Source organism: Arvicanthis niloticus, chromosome 6 (genome assembly GCF_011762505.2).
Source record: "Arvicanthis niloticus isolate mArvNil1 chromosome 6, mArvNil1.pat.X, whole genome shotgun sequence".
NCBI lineage: Eukaryota > Metazoa > Chordata > Mammalia > Rodentia > Muridae > Arvicanthis > Arvicanthis niloticus.
The window spans coordinates 48,928,516-48,955,605 of record NC_047663.1 but is presented as its reverse complement, the minus strand read 5'-3'; the positions used below and the strand labels follow the sequence as shown (position 1 = coordinate 48,955,605).

Genomic DNA, 27,090 nt, shown 5'->3' with positions numbered 1-27,090 from the left:
CTTAGTTGAGGTTTGTTCCTCTCAGGTGACTCTAGCTTATGTCAAGTTGACATAAAACTAGCCAACAAAGAGCCCAATCTGGGCCACATGAGACTCTGTCTGAAAATAGCAATAATTACTACAGTAGACTGTTTTAAGCCACTAAGTTTTGGGGTGATGTGTTAGGCAACAAGAGATACTCACTGTAAACCATTACTTAGATCACTTGGCTTGAATGCAGGACACATTCACTGGTCCTCAGTTCACATCTGAAACCAAAGTCATTGTAGATACAAGTTCCTGCATCATTTGCATCCCCCCACTTCCTGTTGCCATTACTCAGAACACATTTCCTCCACCCTGTCTTGGCTCACCCCATCCTAGGCACCTTTCCTTGATTCCCACCAGTCACTCTCTCTTCCCTGAAGTCTGAACATCTGCTGTTCTCCCTCCACACATTGCTCTTTCCCACTACCACATGGTTCTGCCCTTCACTTGCTTCTGGTCAGTACTGAAGCATTCAACATAGTGAGGGTCCTGTATCCCCTGGCTCCTTGAACCCTCATCCTATGTCTTATTCTCTTCTGTTATCCCCACAGAATGCATCCTCCTCTGATATATATTTATTTCACTCCACGTAGATTGTGTGCTACTTTGTTTAATACAATCCCCCCAGTGTTTAGAATGGTGTAGAACATACAGGACATACTGGGACATATTTGATGGGGACAGGGGTCCTTGCTGCTCCTTCTGGCCTCAGATCTACCCCTTGAGATCTCGGACACATCAGAAAATACATTCCCTCAGTTCAGGAAGCCCAGGTTTGGTTGAAGGTAAAACTTGAACTCTAAACTCCTTACCTGGGAGATGTTGAGAACAGAGTGGAGCTAGAGACTCGTACCCAGTGGGCTTTCCATCTGTATGCACAGACACGCGTCCCTTCGAGGTGAAACCTCAGAGGGACACAGAGGGTTGGAGACAAGAAGACCTGAGCCACAGTAACCAATTGTATTTTCCAAAGATGATAATATCTTGTCATCATATGTTCTTTCAGGTCCTTGATCCTCTCATCAAAGGACAGACTCTAGGGATCTAGAAAGATGACTCAGCAGTTAAGAACACCAGCTGAGCTTTCAAAAGAACCAAGTTCGGTTCTCCAAACCCACACTGGACAGCTCCCAAATACCTGTAACTGCAACTTCGGGAAAATTGACACCCTTTTCTGCCCTTCCCAGGCATCCAAACACACAGCATATACTCACACACACACACACAGCATATACTCACACACACACACACACACAGCATATACTCACACACACACAGCATATACTCACACACACACACACACAGCATATACTCACACACACACACACAGCATATACTCACACACACACAGCATATACTCACACACACACACACAGCATATACTCACACACACACAGCATATACTCACACACACACACACACAGCATATACTCACACACACACACAGCATATACTCACACACACACACACAGCATATACTCACACACACACACACAGCATATACTCACACACACACACACAGCATATACTCACACACACACAGCATATACTCACACACACACAGCATATACTCACACACACACAGCATATACTCACACACATACTCATTAATCGAAATAAATCTATTTCTCCAGTCTGCTATTTTGAGCAACAAGTTAGAGTTCAAGAGAAAATATCACTTTCAAAGTAACCTCCAGAATCAATTACATGAGGCAGGATGGCTTCACCTAGCTAGCTGTCCCTGGCTGCTAGTGCCTGGGATCTGACCACAATGTTGTGGGGGAGCCCAGGCTACACAGAGAAGGCCTGGGCAGGTACTCCAGCTAAGTTCTCATCAACTGCCAGACAGCTTGGCTTCCGGGATCCAGCCCCCCCCCCATCTGCCTACTTGATGTTGATAGAAAACACGATGTCACCCTTCCTGCCTCCAACCGAATCTTGCCTAACTGAAAAATCTGAGCAAAACAAATGCTTTCGTTGTTTTGAGTGGCCAAGTTTTATTACGTAACCATAGTAACTACAACAAGCTCAAAAGTTCATTTACCTCTTCAGTGAGTCTACAGGTAAGTAGCCTCCCATTTTACTGCTGAGAAGACTGAGGTTCACAAGGTCAATATCTTGCCTCAGGTCATACAACTAGGAAGTATAAAAGCAGACATGATAGCCTGGTCTTTCGGATTCCCCAGGGTACACTCTTTACCATGCCAAACTCTGGCTGCTTCATCCTGAACACAAAGCCCACCAAAAGTGGGACTGTCAACATCCAGCCATATCCTCCAGCCAACAGGTTAGCAAAGGTTGAGCCCCTGCAGCAGGCTCAGTCCTCCTCTAAGGGACAAACCCCTTCTCCTCTGAAGGGCAGCAGCTCTGGGAAGAGGGCCAAGGAAGGGGTGTGAGCCAAGACCTGCTGCGAATGTGTCTGGATCCTAATTACCGGCCGGGAAGTCCACTTCCCTTGCCAAGCGGCCCTAAGGATAGGAGATGGAGCCCTCACACCTGCAGGTAGCCCACAGGGCCTGAACAGAGGCCCAAACTAGACTTTATATGCGCAGGAAACTTCATTTCCATGGAACACAGGAAAACTTGGTCTCTACCAATTTGGGAGCAGACACACTGTACTGCCAAAAACTCCTTCTTCCCACGCAACGTAGTTACAGCAACTAAAATGAGAGAAAAGCTATGTTCAGCCATATACACAGGCACACATACCCCACGCAATCATCTGCAATCCCTGATACTCAGGCACAGACAGGTAGACAGACAGTACAGAAGGACACAAGGTGCACATAAATTAACATAACTCAATATGTATGTTCAATATATATTCAACCAAGTTATATGTGTGTATAGCATTGCACACATGCAAGAGCATACATACATACATACATACATACAACTCATTGACTAAAATATATCCACTTATGTACATGGATTCATCAGTACACACACACACACACACACACTGGCATGCATGCCCATATACATACACACATAAAACACATATATGTTTTTTTAAAAGGAAAGAAAGAAAGAAAAAGCAAAAGCAACAAACCTTTAAACTGACACAGAAAAAAAAAGGAAAGAATGCTCAGCTTACCAAAATCAAGAGTGAAAGGACACTGATACCACTCTCACAGAAATCAAAAGGATTACAAGGAAATACTATGGGCACTTATATAACAAGAATTAGATTAATCTAGACTAATTACAAAAAAAAAATCCTAGAAACAAAATGAAAAGTATTTCTCTAAACAAAACCATTACAGAAAACCACAACCAATCAAAAATGCAGAGTTACGGAGCCCAGTCCCAAGTGATACACTCACAACACGACTCCTGCACCTAAGGCTCAGGGAGCCTTGTGAAAAAGCAGGCAGACTGAGTACACAAGCCGGAGGATCAGGGAGTTTACCATTAGACTATGTCTCCTAGGAAGTCAGAATGTCAGAAACATGGCTCACCAACATGGCTGCCTGAGCATGACACAAGGACACATTAGGCATACTAAGGTGCACAGGGAAAGCTCGCAGGCCTCAACCCTCCACAAAGAGCTACAAACAGCTAAGAAATGCTGCCAGCAGGAGAAATGGTTATCCCCAGGGAAGACCACACCAATTCCTTATCCAATACCAAATGGCCATCCCAGAAAACGTGTGTGTGTGTGTGTGTGTGTGTGTGTGTGTGTGTATACAAAATGTTATGCAGACTAAGCAGGTTATATATTTATGCATTTAAGAACAAACACATGGTAAAAGTGGAAATGATGGAATAATATAATCTCACAAATAATTTAAAAATTAGTTAAACTAGTAAAATTTTAGTAAACAAAAATTAGTAAAAGTAGCAAAACTCAGCCAAAAAAGAAACAGGAACATCTGAACTGACCTTCAACAAGTAAATATTGAGTCCATAATCAAAAACCTCCCCCCAACAAAAGCCCAGAACCAGATGGTGTCACTGATGAATTCTACCAAAATGTTTCAAGGCAAATTAACACAGATCTTTCCTGCGCTGCAAAAACACAAAAAAAAGAGAGAAACCCTTGCTAGGTCCTCCTGAGGCCATGGCCCTATGCACCACAAAAACACCAGTGCAAATACATACATCCCTAACACCCCAACACCCTATCCATACAGATACAGAAATCCTCAGCAGACTACTACCAAGTCACATTCAGCAACAGAGGCAGTGAGTATACACTGTGACCATAGGCGAATACACCCCAGGAGTGCGAGGCTGGCTAAACAGCTAACTGTCCATCATAGTAACACTAGAGGAACGGACACAAAGGCACAGCCTCCTGATGGTCTCCATCCCTAAGTGTAAAATCCCACCTGATGTCCGAGGGCCCCACCCGCCTCTCTGCGCTCACTTCCCACTCTATGCTAATGAAGATCTGCTCCTTGCCTTTCCTCAGACCCTCCAGATACACCCCTGGCTCAGGTCCTTTGTAGTTGGCTATTTCCTACTCCTAGAACTCTTTTCTCCCAAATATCTACATGATTACTACTCTATTCTTGGCAACTACAAGGAGAAGGAAAAGAGGAGACGCGGCACAGCACCTTCTCAGTGAACCTCCTGGCCTCTGTATAAAACAGGAGTCTTCTCTCATCCACAGCCACTCTCACTATCTCCCTTCTCCACTCTAGATTTTTCTATGTATTTGTCATCACCTGAAATGGTGTAAAAGTTTTACTTAGGTATCTGTGTGTTTACTTGCCTGCTTTGAGATGGGGTCTTGGTATACAGCCCAGCCTGGCCTAGAACTCCTGTCTCCGTCTCCTGAATGCCGTGATTTAAAGACAGCTGCACTATGCCCTGCTTCTCCTCATGTATCTTGCTTGTAGTTTGTTTCTCCCCACTAAAATGTAAATTTCCTTGGGACAGAGATATTTGAGCCATTCTATCGTGGCTACAACTGTAGCATTTGGACTAGGAAGCCAATGGCCAACACTTACTAGGCTGGGATAAGTAAATGGATACAAACAACTTACTTCAAACTGCTCTTTCAGCAAGCAGTGAAGACTCCCATCTTACTCCCACATTCCTGGCCATGTACTTGGGGCTGGAGTGCTGAGAAGGGAAGGAGCCAGAGCTAGAATTCACAAGCTGGGGCTGTGAGAGTGTCAGAATCAAACTGGGTGTGGTGGCACACACCTTCAATCCCAGCGATTAGGAGGTAGAAGCAGGCAGATCTCTGAGCTCATGGCCAGCCAGAGCTACATAAAGTATGTATCCAAGGAGAAGGGGGTGGGGGGGATATCAGAGCAGTAAGTCTGTGAGTAGAGGGCCAGACCACTAATAAGAGAAAGCTCCAAGAAGACAGTGCTAAACTGACTCTGCCCTAGAGGCCAAGAAGGATTTAGACATATGGACAAAAGATGAACAGACTGAAAGGGCATCCACTGGGCATGCTCTAGGAATCAGGAAGGGTCAAAGTGCAGAGGAGGAGGTGCCGATGAGGCTGTGGAGGCAGTTCATGTGCAGCTTTAAATGCCAGGATGAAGAGCTGGGCCTTCTTTCAGAGAACCAGAGAGGTATGCAAAGCTTTAAAGCTGACAAGGCTTATGGCATCTAGAAGCTTCCCAGACCATATTGAATGAATGGATTACAGCAAGGATGCAGCAAGAGAATTGGCTATCATGGAGGACAGTCCTGGGGAAAGCTAGTAGGCTGATGGGAGGAGGGGAGAAATGGGCAGGACTGGTAGGACTGGGTAGAAAGGGCTTCATGAATGAGGACAGGGAAGGGTAGAGCCTCAGTTTGTATCTTAGGTCAGAACTTCTGGTAGGCCCAAGGGCAGCAGCACAAAGATGTGGAGAATGAGGGCTGGAATCTGATCATGGAGATTCAGTCCACAGAGCATCCTGACAGCCAAGCTGCTTCTAGCACTGCACGATGGATGTCTCCTTGCTTTGAGCACCTTCCTGCCCCTCCACACTCAACCAGGACAGGCCTGGAGAAGACTTAGGGTTCTCTCAGCTGGCTTTATCAGCTGAGTCACAGTGTCCCTTTTAGATAAGACATGAAGCTCTGAAGTCTGCCAGAGTGCAGGATAGGGAACATCTGTGTCCCCAAAACATAGCCAAGAAGCAGCCTGCCAGAGCTAAAGAAGGCATGAGCATAAGCAAAACTGGCTGATGCAGGAGCATGCCTCTAGCAGGGCCCCCATTCACCCGGGCCTCTGTCTCCTTGAACTCTTAGTCTCTGTGAGTCTCATCAACTCTCACCAATAGAAGGGACAGTCCCTACCACCCTACTTCACCTAGACAGTAAGCATAAACACCCCTATTGGTGTCCAGCATGTACCTAGCTAGATGCTTCTCTTCCACAGAATGACAAGGACACCGCTGTGACATATCCAGGCGTAAGGCAAGCATTTTTCTGTTTTATTCTTTGTTGCTTTCTCTGGGCCTCAGTTTTCTGGTCTGTTAGGTGGGATGAGAAAACCCTTCCCACAACTGTGTCAAGGGGATTATTCAGTGTCAGGTGCACCTGTGAGAGGGATGTCAGGCCTCCTCCAGTCTCCAGAAAGTTCACAGAACATCCCCCCTGTGCTGGCTAGTTTTATGTCACCTTGACACAAGGCATCTGAGAGGAGGAAACTTCAGCTGAGAAAATGCCTCCACGAGGCCCAGCTGTAGATAATCCTGTCAGGCATTTTCTTATTTAGTGATTGATGGGGGAGGGCCCACTGTGGGTAAGGACACCCCTGGTCCTGGGTTCTATAAGAAAGCAGGCTGAACAAGGCCTGAGAACAAGCCAGAAGCAGCATCCCGCCATGGCTTCCGCATCAGCTCCTGCCTCCAGGTCCCTCCTCTGCTTCAGTTCCTGCCCTGACTTCCTTCCATGCTGAACTGTGATGTGGAAGTGTTAGTGAAATAAAGCTTTTCCTCCCCATGTTGTTTTTGGTCACAGTGCTTCATCACATAAATAGAAGCCCTGAAGAGGGCCCAGGTGCACCTTAAGGCCTTGGCAACAGAAAAGGAACATCTTTTTACCATCTGCCAGCCAGTGTGCCCAGGAGCAGGCTCCACATCATGCCTGGAGTATTTACCTTTTTTTTCTTTCTTTTAATAAATGTATTTATTTTATGAATAGGGGTGTTTTGTCTGCATGTGTGTGCACCATGTGCACGTTGGTGGCCTAGGAGGCCAATCCCCTGTGTGCGGAGTTACAGTTGATTACGAGCCACCATGTGGGAGCTGGGAATTAAACCAAGTCCTCCAGAAATAGCCAGTGCTCTTAATTGCTGAGCCTTCTCTCTAGACTTGTGTGTGTGTGTGTGTGTGTGTATGTGTGTGTGTGTGTGAGAGAGAGAGAGAGAGAGAGAGAGAGAGAGAGAGAGAGGAAGAGAGGAAGAGAGAGAGAGAGACCCTTTCTTAAATGAGGACAGAAAGAAACCTTTCTCCTTGGCAGAATACCTGCTCAAACTCTCCTAACCTAAGGCCACCTCAAGGGCCCCTGCTGTCCCGCCATGTTAGTTGGCATTAGGAAGTATGGGCTCTGGGGTCTGAATCCTCCTGGGGAAGTCTTGGGGTGGACTGTTAGAGGGTGCAGAGTGCAGTGTAGGAAAAGGAGAGAGACCAGGTGGGTTAAAACGACAGCTTGCAGGGGAATCGTGAAGGTCATGAGGGTGCCCAAGCATGGCCTATAGGCCAGACATGTCCTGCTAGAGAGGTCACACCTGCCTCAAGCAATTAAGCAAGGTCAGAGCCCACTTGAAAAACACAAAAGTGGTTTTCCCAAGCCTAGCACCCGGGCACCTGTCACTTGGAAAGCAATGACAGCAAACAGTTCACTCCCAGGTGACTCTGGTCTGTTTCTGCCATCTTTCACCTACTCAGGCCTGTAGGAGTCAGACTCATGGGGAGAAGTGGCATCCATGCAAAGGACATGAAATGTGACAAGGAACTTGAGCACCACCAGGGGTCTTCTCTTCAGGGCAATTTTTTGGATCTAGATAACAGATTCAGATTCAGAGGCAGAGCCGAAGCTGTGATTTAAGTGGAACCAGGCTTTTTAGTCCTCAGATGTGACTGGCCACAACAGTCACTAGCACTGGCTAGAGGACAGTAAAATCATCACCAATTTACTCTCTAAGTCTAGACAGCTCGGGGGCCCTGATGCCTATGGACAAGGGTACTGTGTCCAGCACCCAGGGTTGAAGCTGGTATTATCAGAAATAGCAAGCCCTTCCCACTTGGCAGGACAGGGATGGCGTAGGAGGGCAGGAACAGTGAATTGGGACAGGATGCTTCATAGTCTGGAGATACTTTGGAGGAGGTGAACTCTGACTGCAGGAAGAGAAAGATGTCAGACACTAGCAAAATCCCAGGCAGAATGTGGGACACAGAAGGGGCTGAAATGGGGACCAGGATCTGGAAAGCTTATGTTGGCCATAATTGTCTTTCAGGCAAGGTCTGCACCAGCCATGACCAAACTTTCACATCTGGAATTTGGGGAACATTCCTCCACCTACCTAGGTTCACAACACATCCTAGGACAACTACGCTTATCTCTATCCAGACTGTCAGCCAGGAGTCCAGAGGGACTCAATCCAGAGCCTGAAAGGAGCTTGAGATAGAATCTAGTTCCTGCCTGTTTGCTAGGGAGCTCTCTATGGGCCTCTGTGTACTTACTGGGAAATGGGGATAGACAGATAGTCTAAAAGGAGTGGCCAGTGCATATAACACAAAGACACAGTTAGTGTGCACCTGTATCCCACCCACTCCCAGGGGGGGGACCTCACTTACATAGGAGGCCAGGAGGGTCCGTGAGGCCAAGATGAGAGCCAGGTAGAGGCAGGGAGCTGTAGCAAACAGACTAGAAGCACAGATGAGGGGCTCAGCCCTGGGGTTCACCTTCTTGTACTTTCTTGAAGCCTCTGCCCCCAGCATGACACCAATAACACCAGTTGCCACGGTCAGTGCCCCAAAAATCAGGCTGATAGGAAAGAGCAGAGAGGACCGGGTCAGACCTGCATCCCATCGCTGCTTCTGGGCCAGCTTACCTAACCCAGTTACATGATCTGGTACCACGCAGCAGGAGACAAGCCCAGAACTGTAACTAGAAAGCTGAGGCCCATTAACCTTGTAGGAACCTCCACCCGGGAACATTCGCAATGGCCTTCTCTCTTTCTCTCACCACTCCAGAGGCCCCACTCAGAAATCTTAATTCTAGGGCCCCACCCATACTCAATGCTTAGATGACTGGTATGTACTGACTCCCATGATTCATAGCTCTTGTCTGGGCATTACACACATTCATCATTTTTGTTGTTAATTTGGGGATTTGTTTGTGTGTTGTTTGTTTGAGATAGGCTTTTGCTATGCCTTGGCTAGCCTGGAACTCACTTTGTAGACCAGGCTGGCCCCTAACTCACAGAGATCCACTTGCCTCTGCCTCCTGAATGTTGGGATCAAAGGTGTACACCACCATGCCTGCACATTCACCTGTTGAATCCCATCCGTCTGCACCCTGACTCCACATCCCTTCCAAGTATCCCCAACAGCATTACCTCTCACACCCTCTCTTGAACCCACTTCAACACCATCTGGCTCTGATGAAGATTCTCTGTCTACACAGGCTCTCAGAAAGGGCTTCTTAAGACATGATGGACTGTGTTCCTAACCACTCTCTGACCAAATCCCCTCACTGTTCTCAAACACCCAGAGATCTGGACCCAACTCCCTGGTCCTGGGGCCCCAGCTCTGCTCTTTTCTCCCCTGCCCCCTACATGTATGCATTCTTTCATCTGTGCATCTGGAACACTCTGAGGTTGCTTTCTTGTTTTCTTGTTTGCTTTATTCTAAACTTTCTAAACTCTTACTCAATCCACACAACTCTCACAAATACCCCCTCACTGGGGACACCATCCCCTGTTCCCCGGCTGACTGTTTTGTTTCCATAGGTCCCTGTAGCACTATCTACCATTCACACCCTGAAGATTCCTCAAAAGTGATGACCAGGTTTGGTTTTCTGCTTGCTCTCTGTGCTGGGATCACAGAGCAGAGAACACATGTAATATGTGTTAAGTAAAGGAACTCTTCGACTCCCTCCCGGAATTCTCAGACAGACAGACACAAGGCTGAGAAAGGAGAAGGCCAGTATCAGACAGCCACTAGATACAGAGCCAGGTTATGCACAGACACCACCGTCCTCCTACTCCATTTAAGCTCTTGTTAAAGGAGGTCCGAGGTCTCACTGAGACAGTGACTGGTGCGGACTGACAGCTAAATCCAACCAAGCTCTCCCAGGCCCTCCGTGGTTCTCTGTTGTTCTCTTTACAGGCCCCTGGCCAACATGATGGCCCCAAGGGACTGGTCTTGCTGACCACTGTAGCCTCCTCTCTGTCCCTCAACCCCATTGCACAAATGACAGGAGTCTCTGAGCCAGTCTCCTGGATTTCTGACCAGCCTCTCTGCCTTGCTCTGCACTGTTCTCTGGAGCTCTGTGGCCCCAACACACATCTGTCTTCCCCAGCCATGTCCTTTCTCAAACACAAAAATTACAGTTATGTGAAATGGCCAGGGCCCAACTATTACCTCCATGGGGGCTAAGGAGGATGGCTCAGTCATCTAAGTGCTTTGCTACTCAAGCACAAAGACCTGAGTTCAATTCTTAGCATCAGCATACATGACAGACATGATGTCATGCTTTTATAATCCCAGCACTGGGAAGGCAGAGATGGGCAGATCAGTGAGGCTTTCGGGCCAGCCAGGCCAGCCTAGAAATCAAGGTGGACAGCTCCTGAGCTGTGACACTCAGGTTAACTATTGGCCTCCATATACACACATACACCCACACTCAGGGAAAGAATGTGACATGTGGGCTGGCAAGATGGCCCTGCAGGTGGGGAGGGACTTGCTGCCAAGCCTAGTAATCTAAGTTTGATCCCATGACTCGCAAGACAGAAGAAGAGAAATGATTGCAGCAAGTTGTTCTCCAGTCTCCACACACATATGAAAACACATACATGCACGTGCGCGCACACACACAATAACTAGTTTATTTTATTTGTATCTTATGGGTATGGGTGTGGTACTAGAGTTACAGACTATTATGAGCCACCATGTGGGTGTTGGGAATCAAACTCAGGTCCTCTGGAATAGCATCCAGTGCTGTTGACCACTGGGCCATCTCTCCAGCCATTGTAACAATATTTAAAGTAAATAAATTTTGAAACGAATGTAAGCATGCAAGCCTGGACATCAGCAAGTGGAGGGTAGTAGCCCTGCCAATCAGCCTCACGAGCCATCTACATAGGCCGTCTATCCCACAAGCTGGGAACTGATGAGTGTGCCTTCCCTATGCAGCAAGGTCTCACTATGTAACTCTGGGTGTCCTGGAACTCACTATGTCGACCAGGTTGGTCTCAAAGTCACAAAAATCTGCCCTCCAAGTACTGGATTAAAGGCATACACTACCACTCCTGGATTATGTATTTGTGTGTGTGTGTGTGTGTGTGTGTGTGTGTGTACCTGTGTACATATGTATGTACAGTGGTAACCATGGAGGCCAGAAGAGGGCGCTGGATCCCTAGGGGCTTGAACTAAAGACAGTTGTGAGCTGCTAGGAACCAAGCCCAGATTCTCTGTAAGAGCAGCAAGTGTTCTTAAACACTGAGCCGTTCCTCCAGCCTCTGGCATTTTCTTGATTAAGGATCCTGGTTATATAAGAAGGCAGGCAGAGCAAGCCACGGGAAGCAGTAACCAGCATCCTCCGTAAATCTGCTTCAGTTCCTGCCTCCCGATTCTTGCTCACATTCTCACCCTGACTTCCTTCAATGATGGACTGTGACAAGGAAGTGGAAGAGGAAGTAAACACTTTCTTTCCCCAAGATGCTTTTGGATATGTGTTTCCACATCAACAGGGCAAGCTAAGACACAGCCACTCCCTCACGTGCATCTGAGGCTGATCCCAATCAAGGCAGTTGTAGTCACCCCAACACAAGGATTTCCTACCAATCTCCATGGGCTAAAATGATAACTTCACAAGATACTCCAATCTCTGGACCCATCTAGGGAAGAACACACTTTGCAGACATTAGGACCTAGCCTGGAATGACCACCCTCCCTTAGTCAGGTAAGCCCTGAAAGTAGTCACTAGGGTGACCCCCAGCCCAGGAAGAAGAGGATATATCATGTGCGACCTTAAAAGCAGAGGTTAGAAAGCTGTGGCCAAGAAAGGCTACCAACCACAATGACCGAGGCGAGCCAAAGCTCCACAGTACTCTAAGGGACTGTGACCCTGCAGACACCTTGATTTGGGCCCACTGGAAGTTCCACCTCCAAAGTCACAACCAAACTAATTTCTGGGCTTTTGGTTTTTGGTTTTTGAGACACAGTTTCCCTGTGTAGCCTTGGTTGTCCTGGAACTCTCTCTGTAGACCAGGCTGGCCTCGAACTCAGAGATCAGGCTGCCTCTGCCTCCCAAGTGCTGGGATTAAAGGCATGCGCCACCACTGCCCGGCTGTTTCTGGGTTTTTTAATTGGGCTTTTTTTTTTTTTAAAGTACTGGGTCTGGAACCCAGAGCATGTACTCTTATCAGTTCAAATGCCCTTTTCTTTTCTTTTCTTCTCTTTTCTCTTTCTTTCTTTCTTTCTTTCTTTCTTTCTTTCTTTCTTTCTTTCTTTCTTTCTGTCTTGTGTGTGTGTGTTTTGCCTCATGCTAGCCTCATACTCCCTATATCTCTGAATATGACCTTGAGCCTTATATATCATAAGCATGTATGTATATGTGTCTGTGTACATGTATGTGTATGTATGTATGTATGTATGTATGTATGTGTGTGTGTAGCCATAGTACACAAGTGAAGGTCAGGGGACAACTTGCGGGAGTCAGTTCTCTTCTTCCACTCTGTAGGTTTCCAGGTCATCAGTCTTGATGGCACGTGCCTTTACCCACTGAGCCATCTTGTAGGCTTCACCCTTGAAATTCCTGATCTTCTTGCCTCCTCCTCCCAAGTGCTAGGCTTATAGGCCTGAGCCACCGTGCTGACCTTGTGCAATTCTGGAATCGAATGCAGGGCCTCACGCACTCTAGGAAAGCTCTCTACTCCTGAGTCACATCCCCAGCCCAGACCCACAGACCTGGGCACCCAACCTGGCAAGAGGTGGTAGGGATAAAGGAGGTGTATGGCCAAGCAGGAAGTGAAGTGACACCTCTAAGAGAGAGTGAGACCCCTTCCATCTACCAGCAACTCTCCTGGGTGTCTAGAACACATCCCAAACATCCCTAAGCCAGATACATCTTCCCAGTGCCTCAGTTTACAATCTGCAAAATGGGGTGCTCTCACAGAAGATACTTGGGGCTCCTTGAAGGGCAAAGAGTAATCACCTAAGATTCCTATCATCCCTTAAGCCTGCTCTTGGGTCCAAAGCTCAGTCGTCTTCACAGATTGCCTAAAAGACTGAGCCCAGGCTCACAGCCTTCTGAGAACTTCTGAGAACTGCCCCAAGAACCAGGCCAGTGCCCTCCAGCCCATCCTCACCTGTCCTGGCTGTTGCACTGTTCTTGGAAGCAGGGAAGCTGCAGGCCATGGACCACGCGAGCTTCAAACAGAAATTTGGGTGCCCAGAAGCCCAGAGCTCCAGTCACAAAGGCTATGGCTGTCACTCCAAGGGTTGAAAACACAAAACTCCAGCTGCAAGAGAAAGTGTCCTGGCTGAGATCAAGATACAGCCAGGACTGCAAGTGCCTGACCACTGCCCCAGGCATGCAGGATCCAGCCTTCCTAACGATCCAAGCTGCCCTCATGTTCCATGCTGCAGTGATTCATGAGGCCTGAGAGCACAGTGAAGCCTGCTTCCCTTCGAGACCTGAGACAGGAGCTGATGCTGCTCTCGTGGAGCTTGAAGGGGTAGTCAACAAACTCCAGCAGCCTTGGGAGGCAGGAGGGGCTGGAAAAATATATCCACTGGGTAAATGAACACGGCGCCAGGCTCACACAGCCTGTCCTGTTCTCAGCCACACTTCTACCACATCCAGAGGGGACCAAGTCACAAAGGGGCATTTCAGTCAGAGAGTGGAGCTCATGAACGATGAGACGAGCCTAGAGTCAGAGATGGAGGTTGGAGTCGTTGGGCCAGACGGGTTTCTTGGGACTTGCAACAGAGGTCAGGGATACTTACTTTCTCCCCAAGTATCTGACATCCTCACACCAGCTGCTCCTCGGAGTCCTCACAGCCCCTTCTCCCTGTTTCTCAGCTGCTCCTCGGGGTATGTCTGGAACCAGCAAGATGAGCAGAGCCAAGGCCGTGGCATCCAAGCAGGGCATGATCTAGGAAAGGAAGGCCATGGAGCTCAGGACCAAAATCTACCACAGCCTAGGAGACGGGAGATGACTGGCCACAGGGTCCGAACTCTAGTCTAGCCTTGGCTCCCAGGTGCTGGCTATATGTAGAGCTGTCCATAATGCTTGCCCTTACCCTTATAGAGACAGTATAGCCTCTCTAATCAGTGTCATTTTCTTGGTACTCAATTATTGTCCTCCTGCCCAGTACACACTCTCTACTGGGAGCAGGGAGCCTAAGATGGTTGAAACTGGGAGCTCAGACCACAAGCCCTTTTCTTGGCTCATGCTTCCATTGGCCACACCAGTTCCACCCTGCCAGCCTCTCCTGGCACCCCTACCCATACAATACGGATCTCACTACATAGTCTGGGGAAGCTTCAAACAGCTCAGAACATGAGAAAGCTCCTGTTCAAGGCAAATCAGGCCAGATTCCTTGAAGCCTTTTTCTGCTCCAAGCTTCTGTCTCTGCCTTCCATGACAGTTCAGAAGAGATCTGCATGCAGGACCAAGCTCCAGGCCCCTCTACCACCCAGTTCCTTCCTCTTCTGAGCAATCCATATCCCTGGGGTTTTTTGTTTGTTTGTTTGTTTGTGGGTTTGTTTGTTTGTTTGTTTGTTTTGTGTGTGTGTGGCTGGAGAGACAGCCGTCGGTGCTGAGAACCAAACTCTTATATTTGTGGTTGTGTGCCTAGCCTTTAACCGCTGAGCCATCTCTCCAGCCCCCATATCCCTGTTCTAACAAGAGCCACAAACCAAGGGCTGCCCAGAAATGTTCCCAGTTGTCATGACCCCACTTCCAAGTCTCCCCAGATGACAATCCTTAAGGCCCTGCCTAGTCTAGAACTTTCTCCTTCTTGCCCAAATAATCCTTAAGAGTCTATAGGTAGCTTTAACCTTTCCAGCGAGGGAAGCTGAGGCCGAAGCAAGGAGGCCATTCGTTTGAGGCCACACAGCCAGCCAACTGAGCAGCTGGAATGTGACCTCAAGGTCACAATTTCCATAGCCCATGTTTCCCATGAGGCCCCAATCTGACAGCAGCCAACACCCCCCACCCCCCACCCCCCATGGCGCCAGGTACTATGCCAAGTGGCTAAGGCCACAGGAGACTGGAAAGTCCCAGTCGGCCCAGGGGGGGCAAGCGTAGGGATAAAAAGGAAGTGAAACTCACTCGGAGGGCCCAACGCCAGTTCCCTGTCAGCTCCGCCACAGTTGACCCCAGCACATAGCCCAGTCCACTGCAACAGCAGGGCAAGAGAGACAGTAGTGAGGGATGGAAGGCAGGGTCCAAGGCAGTCTGATTGCAAGGAACTGGCTCCCCTGCCCAGGGAGACAGCTCTCTTCAGCCTCTGAACCCATTCCCTGAGAAAAGCTCAGTTTTATGTTGCCCTCAGTCTGACCCCTAGTGACCTCTGGCTCCTAGCCCAGGCCCTTTGCCATTCGCTCCATATAAGGATCTGCACATCCCACCACCACCTCCACTCCTAGTGTCCAAAGCCCAGCCCAGATTCAGTCAGGTTCAGGAAAAGAGAGTCAGAGCTCAGGAGTCTCCCTGCAGGGCTATAAAGCACACTTCCTCACTGATCTCCCAGAGCTGCCCTTTCTATTGGACCACACTGCCTCTTCTCACCGCTTCTGGGAGTGTACTGAGATTCTGGAGCATAGTCATCAACGCTAACCTCCCCTAGCCCATCAAGTGGCAGCACTGTCCCCATGTATACAGCCAAGGAAACAGGCTCAGAGACAGTGATAGGGAAGGAAAGAGCAATGGTGGAATTCAGATCCCAGCCCTCCTGGTTTGATCTCTCCTATGCCCAGCACAGCCCCTGTTCTGATTCCTTCAGCCTCAGTTTACCTCTTTGGGAAGTGGGTCCAGGAGTGATACCAACCTTCCAACAGGGATGAAGATGTAAAAGACAGTCAGTGCACGGGTCCGCTGGTCCTTCACAAAGAGGTCACCCAGAACAGTGGGTGCAATGGTGGAATAGCTGGCTGCACCGGTACCCATGATCCCCCGGGACAGGAAGAAGAGCCAGGAATACTGGATAAACCAGCACAAGACCATGGTGAGATCCAGAGATTTCCCATGGGATGAGGGGCCAGGGGCTCTGAAAAGACCTCATGACAAAGGCCCATAGGGAAGGAGGCACAAACCAGGACTTCAAGTGTCCCTCTACTCCCAACTCCAGATTCCCAAAATCACATGGGTAACCCTACTGGTGTTTATAGCCACTGCTTGCCCAGACCATAGGGAAGCCCTTCCTAAGACAATACCTATTACACCAACCTCCCCCAGCCCCCACAGAGCCCACCAAAGTGGGAAGTGAAATGGAGGGCCAAAAAGCCATCAGTTAAGAAAGTCAAACAGGTTGGATATAGTGGTATATGCCTTTAATCATAAGCACTCCAGGACAGCCAGAGCTACGCAGAGAAACTCTGCCTCCAAAAAAGAAAGAAAGAAGGAAAGAGAGAAAGAGAGAGAGAGAGAGAGAGAGAGAGAGAGAGAGAAGGAAAGAAAGAAAGAGAGAGAGAGAGAGAGAGAGAGAGAGAGAGAGAGAGAGAGAGAGAGAAAGAAGGAAGGAAAGAAAGGAAGGAAGGAAGAAGAAAAAAGAAAGAAAAACATCTAAAGGGCTGGGTGGGCATGGTGATACATGCCTCATGCCTTTGATTTCAGCACTTGGAAGGTAGAGACAAGCAGATTTCTGTTAGTTCAAGACCAGCTTCTTCTATTTGAAGACACTAACCCAGCCAGAGCTACACAGCGAGACACTGTCTCAAAAACAACAGCTGGGCATAGTGACACACGCCTTTAATCCAGCACTCGGGAGGCAGAAGCAGGCAGATCTCTGCGAGTTCGAGACCAGCTTGGTGTACATAGTGTATTCCAGGATAGCCAGTGCTACATAGAGAGACCCTGTCTCAGAAAAATTAAAACAAAGACAAAGCATGTCTACTAGCCTCCCTACTCAGACTTAGAGCCTGTAACACAGCTCCTCCCCTCCTGGCCCTGGCAGGCAGTACAATCCCTGAGCTGGCTTGGGCCAGAAGGAAGCTCTGAGACAGCTGGATCAGGAAGGAAGCAGATGAGGAGGGTCCCAGGGACTGGGCAGGGATGTGGACCCTACCTGGTAGGAGATGAAGGAGCTGGAGAGGCCAGCCCCTGACCACAGCAGGATCCCGATGCTCAGTATGGCCTTGCGGCTGTATCGGTCACCCAGGTAGCCAAACACAGGTGCAGACACCAGCAGGCAGCTGATGAACACTGAAGGAAACACACAAGAGGCAGCCTGGAACCTCCAAGAGGGTGGCTGGGCACACAGCCCTGCTGGCCCAAGGAAGAGGCCTGGCACAGATGCCACAAGCTGGCACCTTGGCAATGGGCCCAGAACAAAAGAAGGAAGAGATAAAAAGTTAAGTCTTATATTCCTGGTCCATTATACAATCCACAGCCCAGAGTGTATGGCACTGGGCATGGACCAAATCTCAGCTCTGCCTCATTTTGCTGTGTGGCCTCTGAGCATGTCTTAGGAAGCTGACATTCTCCCTCAGTCTGCATAAAAGGATTGTAGAGCCACCAGCAGAGAGTGAATGCCAGCCTTCTGGATTTGCATGGCTTCTGTGAGGTTGGGTATGAGAGCTGACCTGATTCACAAATCTGCTGCAAGAGGATAGAGATGTCAACCCCTTGGACCAGCAGAGGGGGAGCCTGAAACAAGCACATGGACTACAAACCAGAGATGGTGCAGGAGGCTGGGGAAAGAGCTGATGTACATGCACTAGTCTCTACACCAACACCTGTGTTTAAACCAAGATCTCCTGTACTTTCAGATGGCCTTGAACTTGCTATCGGGCCAACTTGAGTTTCTAATTCTCCCATCTCTACCTCCTGATCACTGGTGCTACAGGTGTATCACCACACCCTGGTTTTAGGCAATGCTGGGGATAGAACCTGGGGCTTTGTACATCCTATGCAAGCACCCTACCAAGAAAACTACATCTCCAGCCCTTCTGTACCACATCAAGGCAGATGTGGTGCACGCTTGAAATTCCAGGACTCAGGAAGCTGAGACAAAAGGACCAAAAGCTCAGGGGCAACCTGAATTACCTTGTCTCAAAAACACAAAAACAAGGGATGAGATGCCTAAAGACCTGAGGTCGATCCCCAAGGCCTAAGCATGAAGGGACAAAAGCAACTGCAAACTGTGCTCTGACTCTAAACACAGTATCTTATGCACACACACACACACACACACACGCACGCACGCACGCACGCACACACACACGCACACACACACACGCACACACACACATGCACACACTAAATGTAATAAAAATGTGTTATGATTTGTATATGCTTGGCCCAGGGAGTGGCACTATTAGAAAATGTGGCCTTGTTGGAGTAAGTGTGTCACTGTGGGCATGGGCTTTAATACCCTAGTCCTAGTTGCCTGTAAGTCAGTATTCTGGTAGCACTTCAAATATAGAACTAAGATGTAGAACTCTCAGCTCCTCCTGCACCATGCTTGCCTGGATGCTGCCATGTTCCCGTCTTGATAATGGACAGAACCTCTAAACCTGTAAGGCAGCCCCAATTAAATGTTGTCCTTATAAGAGTTGCCTTGGTCATGGTCTCTGTTCACAACAGTAAAACCCTAACTAAGACAAAATGTTTCTCTTAAATTTCTAAAACTTGTATTATTTTCCTTGCATGCATGCATGTGTATCTCATGTATGCAATGCCCTTGGAGGCCAAAAGAAGGTATAGGATCCCCTGGAACTGAAGTTACAGATGGCCATGAGCTACCCATGTTGTGTTCTGGGGATACAACCTGTGTCCTCTGGAAGAGCAGCCAATGCTTTTAACCGATGAACCATCATTCCAGCATAGAACAGTATTTGTAAAGGCTAAAACTAAGCAAGGCACTTATTATGCTGTGTTTGCTCTTCTATGAGAATAAAGACCTGGCTCCGGATTTGCCCAGCATTGCGGTACATGGATAAACTCAAGCATGACTTTTGTATTTAAAATGAAATCTCCTCCTCTCTCGGAGGATGGTGAGTCCTGGTCTCCAGGTTGGGAGAGCTAACAGGTAGGCAAATAGAGGCCTATAACCCCACCCCACCCTCCCCCTTCACCTTATCTACCATCAAAAGGCCAAGACTTTAGAGAATGACTCTAACACTGGGTCTCTAGTCACCAGTCATAGGTCATTGACATTTCCTGAGCCTAATGAAGGCCCAGCTCAGGTCCTAGTCCCTCCCACTCTCCCATGTCCTGCTGTAGAACTTGGTTAAGCAATATGTGATTGTGGAAATTAGGCCACTTTTGACCTATAAAACCAGCAATTTAATATGGTTCAACCTAATACTCCACAGAGAGTGATCTCTGATGTCGATGGTGCTTAAAATTTTAACAGCTACTTTCAAAATAGGGCTCCAGAAAGGCTATATCAATTTACACTTGCATAAAAGTGCATGCTAGAACTCTTGCCACCACTTGATATGAACGAGAATTTCATTTTTGTCGTCTAATAAAAACAAATGGTATCTCTCTGATTTTTTTTTTTTTTTTGAGACAAGGTCTGAGGCCCGTATAGCCTCTTTCTTCCTATGTAGCTGACAATAACCTTGACTCTTTCTCCTGACTCTGACTCCTAGGGATTGGAGTATACACCACCCCCACATACCACCACTATACACCATTCCCTTACATCATCCCCATACACCAACCCACATACACCATCCCCACATACCACCACCATACACCATTCCCCTTACACCACCATACACCATTCCCCTTACACCACCCCCATACACCACCCCCAGTACTCCTGATGATGTTTTATTTGTTTTCTTCTGTTAGAGACAGAGTCTCCCTGTGCAACCCTGTTTGGCTTGGAGCCCACTATGTAGCCAGGCTGGCCTGGAACTCATGGAGATCCATCTGCCTCTGCCTCCTCAAGTATGTGCCACCAGTTCCAATTCACTGATGTTATTATAAATCTGTGTTGCTTTCGTTCCCTCTAGAACCACTTAATCCTTCATATGCTTCAAGCTGACATTTAAAACATTTTTAGTAGTCAGGTGTGACAGGTACACATCTGTAGCCTCAGCTTGGAGAACTAGAAGCAGATGGATCAAGAAAGAGTTCAAGATCTTTTGTTTTGTTTTGTTTTGTTTTGTTTTGTTTTGTTTTGTCTTGAGACAGGGTTTCTCTGTGTAGCCCTGGCTGTCCTGGAACTCACTCTGTAGACCAGGCTGGTCTTGAATGTGGAGACCCACCTGCCTTTGCCTCCTGAGTGCTGGAATTAAAGGTGTACACCACCATCTCCCAGTTCAAGATAATTCTTGGCTGTATAGTGAGTTCAAGGTTGGTCTGAGTCACATGAGACCTTATCTCAAAATAAATAAATTAATACATTTTTTCAAAAGATGGATCAGAGTTACAAGCACTTGTTCTTGCAGAGGACCCAAGTTCAGTTCCCAGCATCCACATCAGGCAGCTCACAACTGTCTGTAACTCTAGTTCCAAGGATCCAGGACCTTCTCCTGACCTCCAAAGGCACCAAGCATATACATAGTACACAGACACATATGTAAGCAGAACATTCATACCCATAAAATAATAATAAATCTTTAAAAATAAATAAAGCAAGACATAGTGGCCTTGTTACTAATCCCAGCACCCACGAGCAGAGGCAAGAGGAGCTCTGTGAGTTTCAGGCTAGCCTGCTCTACATGGAGAGTTCTAGGCCAGCCAATGCTACATAGTGAAACTTTGTCTCAGAAAGCAAACCAAATAAACATAAATACAATTTTAATAAAAATAAATAAATAAAACATTTTTATCTGAAGTTGAAGTAGTTAGAAAAAACAATTACATCCATGCTGACCATGCACAGACATTCCTCCTTTTTCTTAGCCCCGAAATGAAACATTGTGACAATAGCTTACGTAGATCTGTATTAGGTATCCTGAGGCATTTGGAGACGACCTGAATTTAGAAGAATATGTACTAGGGGAGCTGTAAACAGTATGCTTTTTATTTTTTAAAGACAAGATCTCTGTATATAGTCCTGGCTGTTCCAAAACTCACTCTGTACACCAGGCTGGCCTTAAGCTCACCTGCCTCTGCTTCCTGGGTGCCTGGATTAAAGGTATGAGCCACTGCACCCAGACCCTATGCCTTTTTATTTTAGACAGGATCTGTCTCACTATGTAATACTGGTTGGCCTAGAACTCATTAAGTAGGCCAAACTGGTCTGGAACTCTGGAGCCTTCTTAGACTGAGCAGCAGGAGGGGTCCTGGAAGATACTGAGAGAAGACTTCATTTTTGTAAACAATATTTCCATCAAGCACTCTAAGGGGCAGATGGGGTTCAGTTTATAGGAAAGACCAGCCATGAAACCCAAGTGGGAAAGTCAAACAATTTTAATAAAAATAAATAAATTTTTTCTCCAAATGCCTCAGGATACCTAATACAGATCTACGTAAGCTATTGTCACAATGTTTCATTTCGGGGCTAAGAAAAAGGAGGAATGTCTGTGCATGGTCAGCATGGATGTAATTGTTTTTTCTAACTACTTCAACTTCAGATAAAAACCTGCTTTGCCAAACTAACTCATCAAATCTGACCGTGAGGAAACTAGTGGCTTGTCTTTTTTACAATCAAAAGCAGGGTGTTAATACCTATCTCAGAGACCATGATCTCATTTCTGAAGTTGAATTCATAGCATAGATAAGTAGCAGACGGTCACTAACAGAGCTGGCTAGATAAGGCTTGGCTCCTTGCCAGGGGTGAGTGGCTTGGTGGGAAGATCATAGAACATTTCTGTGAGTGTGCTCTCTGCACCCCAGGCCTCCCTACAGAAGCCTTGGCAACCGCCTCTGTGTGGCACCCTGAGTTAAACAGAGAGAAACACATGGATGCAGTGCCTCTTCCCACTTCAGACAGTGGACAGATGAGTGTACAGGAGTAGGGTAGGGGTGGGAGACAATGGTGGAAGGGAACCATCCTCCAGGCGCAGGTTTGTTCCAGATTGATCTTGTTAGGAAAATGACAGGCAGACTGAAGTAGGTTTCTCAGGACTGTTCACACTGCCCATGGAAAGTCTTCCAGTGTTCCTGGAAGGTGTGTGTGTGTGGGGGGTTATCCCTGTACCTAGTTTGAGAACCTGCTGCAAAACAGCGTGACAATGGGTATTTGTGGGGGGATAGGTTACAGAGAAGATCACAGTAACCATGAGGTATCATGTGCTATGATCATGTATGTCTGTGTACATACAAATAGGCCAGCACTCACCCAAGCTTTCATGGAAGGTTAGCTTATGTTTAATGATCCCATAAACCATCCACTTGAGATCTCTGAAGCTGCATTAATATATTCTCTGTGGCCCTTCTGAGGCCATCTGAGAATCAAGATCTTTCTATCTGCCTGTCTATTAGTATTCTTTTAGTAAGATTTCTCAGTTCTGTGAGAGAAAAAGCTTGGATTTCTTGTTTCTCTGTGGAATACTCAGCTGAGCTACAAGCAGGAGAAGAACCAGGAACACCCAAGAGCCTTCCCCACCATGTCTCCCTCAACTGCATCCTGCAGCTGACTCCAGTCCCAGGGCCTGTTCAACCCTCAGCTCTTTCCTGCCAAAGACTCAGGGGCTGGAGCCAGCCACAGAACCCACCAGACTATGACAAAAGGTCCTTGCTCCGGGGTCCAAGAATGGTTCCTTACCTGTCTGCAGCAAACCAGCATGGCTGTCACTGATGTGAAAATACTCCTGGACATCCAGTAACACTCCTGGGGACAGATGGACAGTGTTATGGAGATGGAAAGTAGCCCACCCAAGCTGGCCTCCAAGGCTGCTTCTTCTGAGACTGGGACAGGCCTGGATGAACATTGGGCATCACAGCTGGGGCAAAGTACAACCACACGGCAACAGCAGCCAAACACAAGACAGAAGCACGCCCATATCAACACACACAAGCCAGGCGTGGTAGCGCATACCTGTAAACTTGGCAATCGGGGTGGGGTCAGGAGGATCAGGAGTTTGAGGCCAGCATAGACTTCAAAGCCAGCCTAAGCTACACAACTCCCCTAGCCTGATTCAAAAGTGGGGGAGGGGACCGTTACTGTCCCGATACATAGACCCCAGCTGCCCAAGATTGTCCAGCTTGAATGGGAGTCACAGGAACTGGAGCTCTAACAGAGGCAGCTCCTGCATCCAGCATCCCGGAAGGGAAAAAATGTCCCCACACGGGTCCCTTCAGCCTGCCCCTCCCACAAGAAGCCCTACATTCATCCACTGATATCTAGCAGCCAGAGAACGAAGATCAAAGAAAGAAAGGCACCGGGTAGGAGAGTATGTTTACCCTGTTTGAGCCCAGTCACCATAGCATACAAACACACACATCTGTACATCTTTTTTTGCCTTAAACAATTATCATATTGAGGAGAAAAAAACAAAACCAAACCTCACATAGCCCAAGTTGGCTTTAAACTCTCTATGTAGCCAAAGATGACCTTGAACTGCCAATCCTCCAGACTATCCCAAGCACTGGGATTACAGGTGTGTGCCACTACACTGGTTTTATGCGGTGCTGGGGCTGGAACCCAGGCCTCCATGCATGCTGAACAAGCACTGAGTTACACCCTCAGTCCTTTTTCATCTTTTAATGACACCAGATGGTGTCATTGGAGAAATAGGAAAATATGCAACGTGAGTTAACAAGAAAAACAGCTTCCTCAAAGTCCTCTGAGGGCACTCGTTCCTATTTTTAGAAAAGAGTCCCCTTGACCTGGGTCCTGTGACCTTGTCAACCTTGTGGGTAACCCAAGGGCAAGGATGAATGAAGCCAGTCTCTTAGCTCCCAGTCTCTACAACCCTGGTCTTGTCGAGTGTTGTTTCCACAGGAGAATCTTAGCTACTACATCACTGCCTGGCCCCAACAGTCACCAAGAGTCCCCACACGGTTTCAGTTCTCCAAGTCTCCATTCTCCACAGTGACCACAGACAATGGAAGTCCAAAGGGGGAAGTGATGTGGGCAGACAGGTCTCAGGGTCTGACAACCCTGCTGGGGGCCCCAGATCAGAAAGAACTATAGGTACAGCTAAGGCTCGGAAAGCTGTACAGTTAGCACTTCCCAGCTTCCCTGTGCCTTTCTCCCCTCCCATTCCTCCAAGTCCTCAGCCCATGCTCGGGTTCTGGCCTCCTCACCTTCAGCCTGATCCCCTTTGGTAGCCTCTGAACTGACCTCCCCAGCTCATCCTGCATCTTTCAAGGTCCCAAAGCCTATTGTGTTCACCTAGTTAAAGTTTTCTCCCATGCTTCCTCATTGCCTGGACCAGAAATTAGAAGCTCCCAGGTTGGCATTCAAAAAGCCTGTGATGCCGGGCAGTGTTGGCGCACGCCTTTAATTCCAGCACTTAGGAGGCAGAGGCAGAGGCAGAGGCAGAGGCAGGTGAATTTCTGAGTTCGAGGCCAGCCTGGTCTACAGAGTGAGTCCAGGACAGCCAGGACTACACAGAGAAATCCTGTCTCGAAACAAACAAACAAACAAACAAAAAGCCTGTGATCTTGCACCAAATGCTCTCTGGAGGATTATTTCCCACTTTCTCCCCCTCTTGACCCTTCTGATCAGTACACTCATTTGCCTTGACTGACATGTCTCTGATCCCCACTCTTCCAGTCATCTCTGACACCAAATGCTCCCCGTGTATGAATTGTGCAGTCATTTATCCGTCTGCCCTGCTGGCACCTACCCTACTCTGTCTCCCTTCAGACTAAACTGGGCACATGTTCTGTGCTCCTCTGAGTTCCTCAAGATACAGCCCTGCTCTGGTAATGGCTGCAGACCCCAGACTCCCATTCATTCCACAGAGGCTCCGGCTGCTCTAAATACATAACTGATGGCCCAACATTGAGGCTTTGGTCATGGCCAGCAGTGGCAGCTATTCACTAGGCTTCCCAGCCTGCCTGAGCTCCCTCATCTGCACCACCAGCTGCCTCGCTGCCTTGCATGGTTGTTATTGGTAAGCATCTCTCTGTGCCCCATAAGTCAGTTATCCCTGCAGTAGAAACTACTCATTTAAGTTTCTCCTGGGTCCTACCAGAGACACGTGCTCACGATGCTCCCACTCACAGTGCTCCCACTGACAGTGCTCCTGCTCAGAGTGCTCAACCTAGAACAAGTAGATGATGGAAGGTCGTCTAGGCATGGTGTCACACTCAGCACTTAATCTCAGCACTTAGGAGACAGAGGCCGGAAAATTGGGAGTTCAAGATAATTTTCAACTCCACAGTGAATTCAAAACCAACCTGAACTTACTTAAGACCTTGTCTCAAAACCAAACAAAGAGAAGAGGCTGGGGATATCGGTCAGTTAATAGTTTCCCAACATGCACAAGAACCCTGGGTTCAATCCCTAGAACTTCATAAACCATTGTGGTGGCAAGCCTGTAATCCTAGCCCTAAGAAGGTGAAGGCAGGCATATCAGTAGTGCACGATTATCCTCAGTTACATAGCAAGTTTGAGTCTAGCCTGAGCTACATGAGGCCCTGCCTCAAAAAAGAAATGAGGGCTGGTAAGATGGCTCAGCTTGTGAAGGCGCTTGCTGAACAAGCTTGGAAACCTCAGTTCATTCTCTGAAGCTCAAAAAAAGGTGGAGAAGCACGCACACACAGGCACACACACATACACACACATATACACACACTCATGTGTGTACACACATGCATACACACTGTTTTTTTTTTTTTTTTTTTTTTAAGGAAAAGGCTGAGTATGAACTGGTGAAGGAATGAATGGGTGACCAGATGAGAAAAAGCAAGTGGAGCCCAGTCACAAAGGAGTGTGTAGTGAGAGACAGAACACAGAAGTAGGTTGTACCCTGTTTCCTACAAGAAGGAAGGCAAACTGTGCAAGGTAGGCCAGCAGCCGGCTGCCCCAGAAACAGTGCAGGAAGAGCCATTCTCACTTGGGAGCTGGGCCAAGCTGCTCTGCCCTCCATAACCTTGCCTGCAGCTCCATCCTCAACCCAGTGCCTTTGCTGCAGAGCACAGCCCCATCTACTTACTAACACCCCTGCCCCCACACACACTGCGCCCCATTCTGGCTTGAGACCATTCAGGAGAGGCTGGAGACCACTCACTGGGGTGAAACCACCAGAGATGCGCTGCTAGAGAAGAAAGGGTTGGGAAGAAAGCCACCAAGGACACACAGTTGTGGACTTGTAGAATGGGGATAGCTGAAGATACTGCCCCAGGGTGCCCCTCCCATCCTCACCTGGGATGATGAACCAATTCATGTAGTTCAGAAGGTTGATGTAACAGAGAACACCTGCAGCCAGGTATGCTCTCCAGCGGGGCAGGCTCCAGGAGGCAGATGTGGAGGAAGGCAAACGGGTACCTGAAGCCAAGGCCCCATACTGCCCAGCTGGGCTCAGGCTCTGGCTCTGCGGCCCTCCTGTCTGAGGTTTGATACGCTCTGTGAACATCCCCAGAAGTGCCAGCTGCAACTTCTCTGTCAGAATGGGTGCCGAACAAAGCTGCATCAGCTTGGCACCAAGTCACTTGCTGTGGGCTCCCAGCCTCTCAACCTCAGAAGACTGCCCCTTTAACTGACACCTTATCGCTGGTTCCTCCTGAGCACAGTGAAGCCACACTGGTGGGGTTTCATCACTCTCTGGCCTCCTCGCCCTGCTGGGGGACAGGGTCTTGCATTGGTGATTGGATAACTCTATGGTCCCTCAATCCAGCCTATGGCCACAGCA

General features: G+C 48.1%; 1 protein-coding gene across 6 annotated transcripts in view; it reads right to left on the bottom strand.

Moving 5' to 3' along the window:
• The window catches only part of Spns3 (SPNS lysolipid transporter 3, sphingosine-1-phosphate (putative)), a 51,043-nt gene extending 24,065 nt beyond the window's left edge, over positions 1-26,978 (bottom strand). For 2 of the 6 annotated variants that reach the window (XM_034506636.2, XM_076936381.1), the window contains exons 1-8: positions 26,604-26,970; positions 23,052-23,117; positions 17,448-17,584; positions 16,212-16,363; positions 15,494-15,560; positions 14,163-14,311; positions 13,523-13,675; positions 8,784-8,973 (exon numbers count right to left, since the gene is read on the bottom strand). In XM_034506636.2, the coding sequence (XP_034362527.1) occupies positions 8,784-8,973; positions 13,523-13,675; positions 14,163-14,311; positions 15,494-15,560; positions 16,212-16,363; positions 17,448-17,584; positions 23,052-23,117; positions 26,604-26,871 (1,182 nt within the window). In that variant the 5' untranslated portion in view covers positions 26,872-26,970. Of the gene's footprint in view, positions 1-8,783; positions 8,974-13,522; positions 13,676-14,162; positions 14,312-15,493; positions 15,561-16,211; positions 16,364-17,447; positions 17,585-23,051; positions 23,118-26,603 lie in introns of all 6 variants that reach the window. The other 4 variants (XM_076936380.1, XM_076936383.1, XM_076936382.1 and 1 more) reach the window with 4 other exon arrangements.
• Between the last annotated feature and the right edge of the window lie 112 nt (positions 26,979-27,090).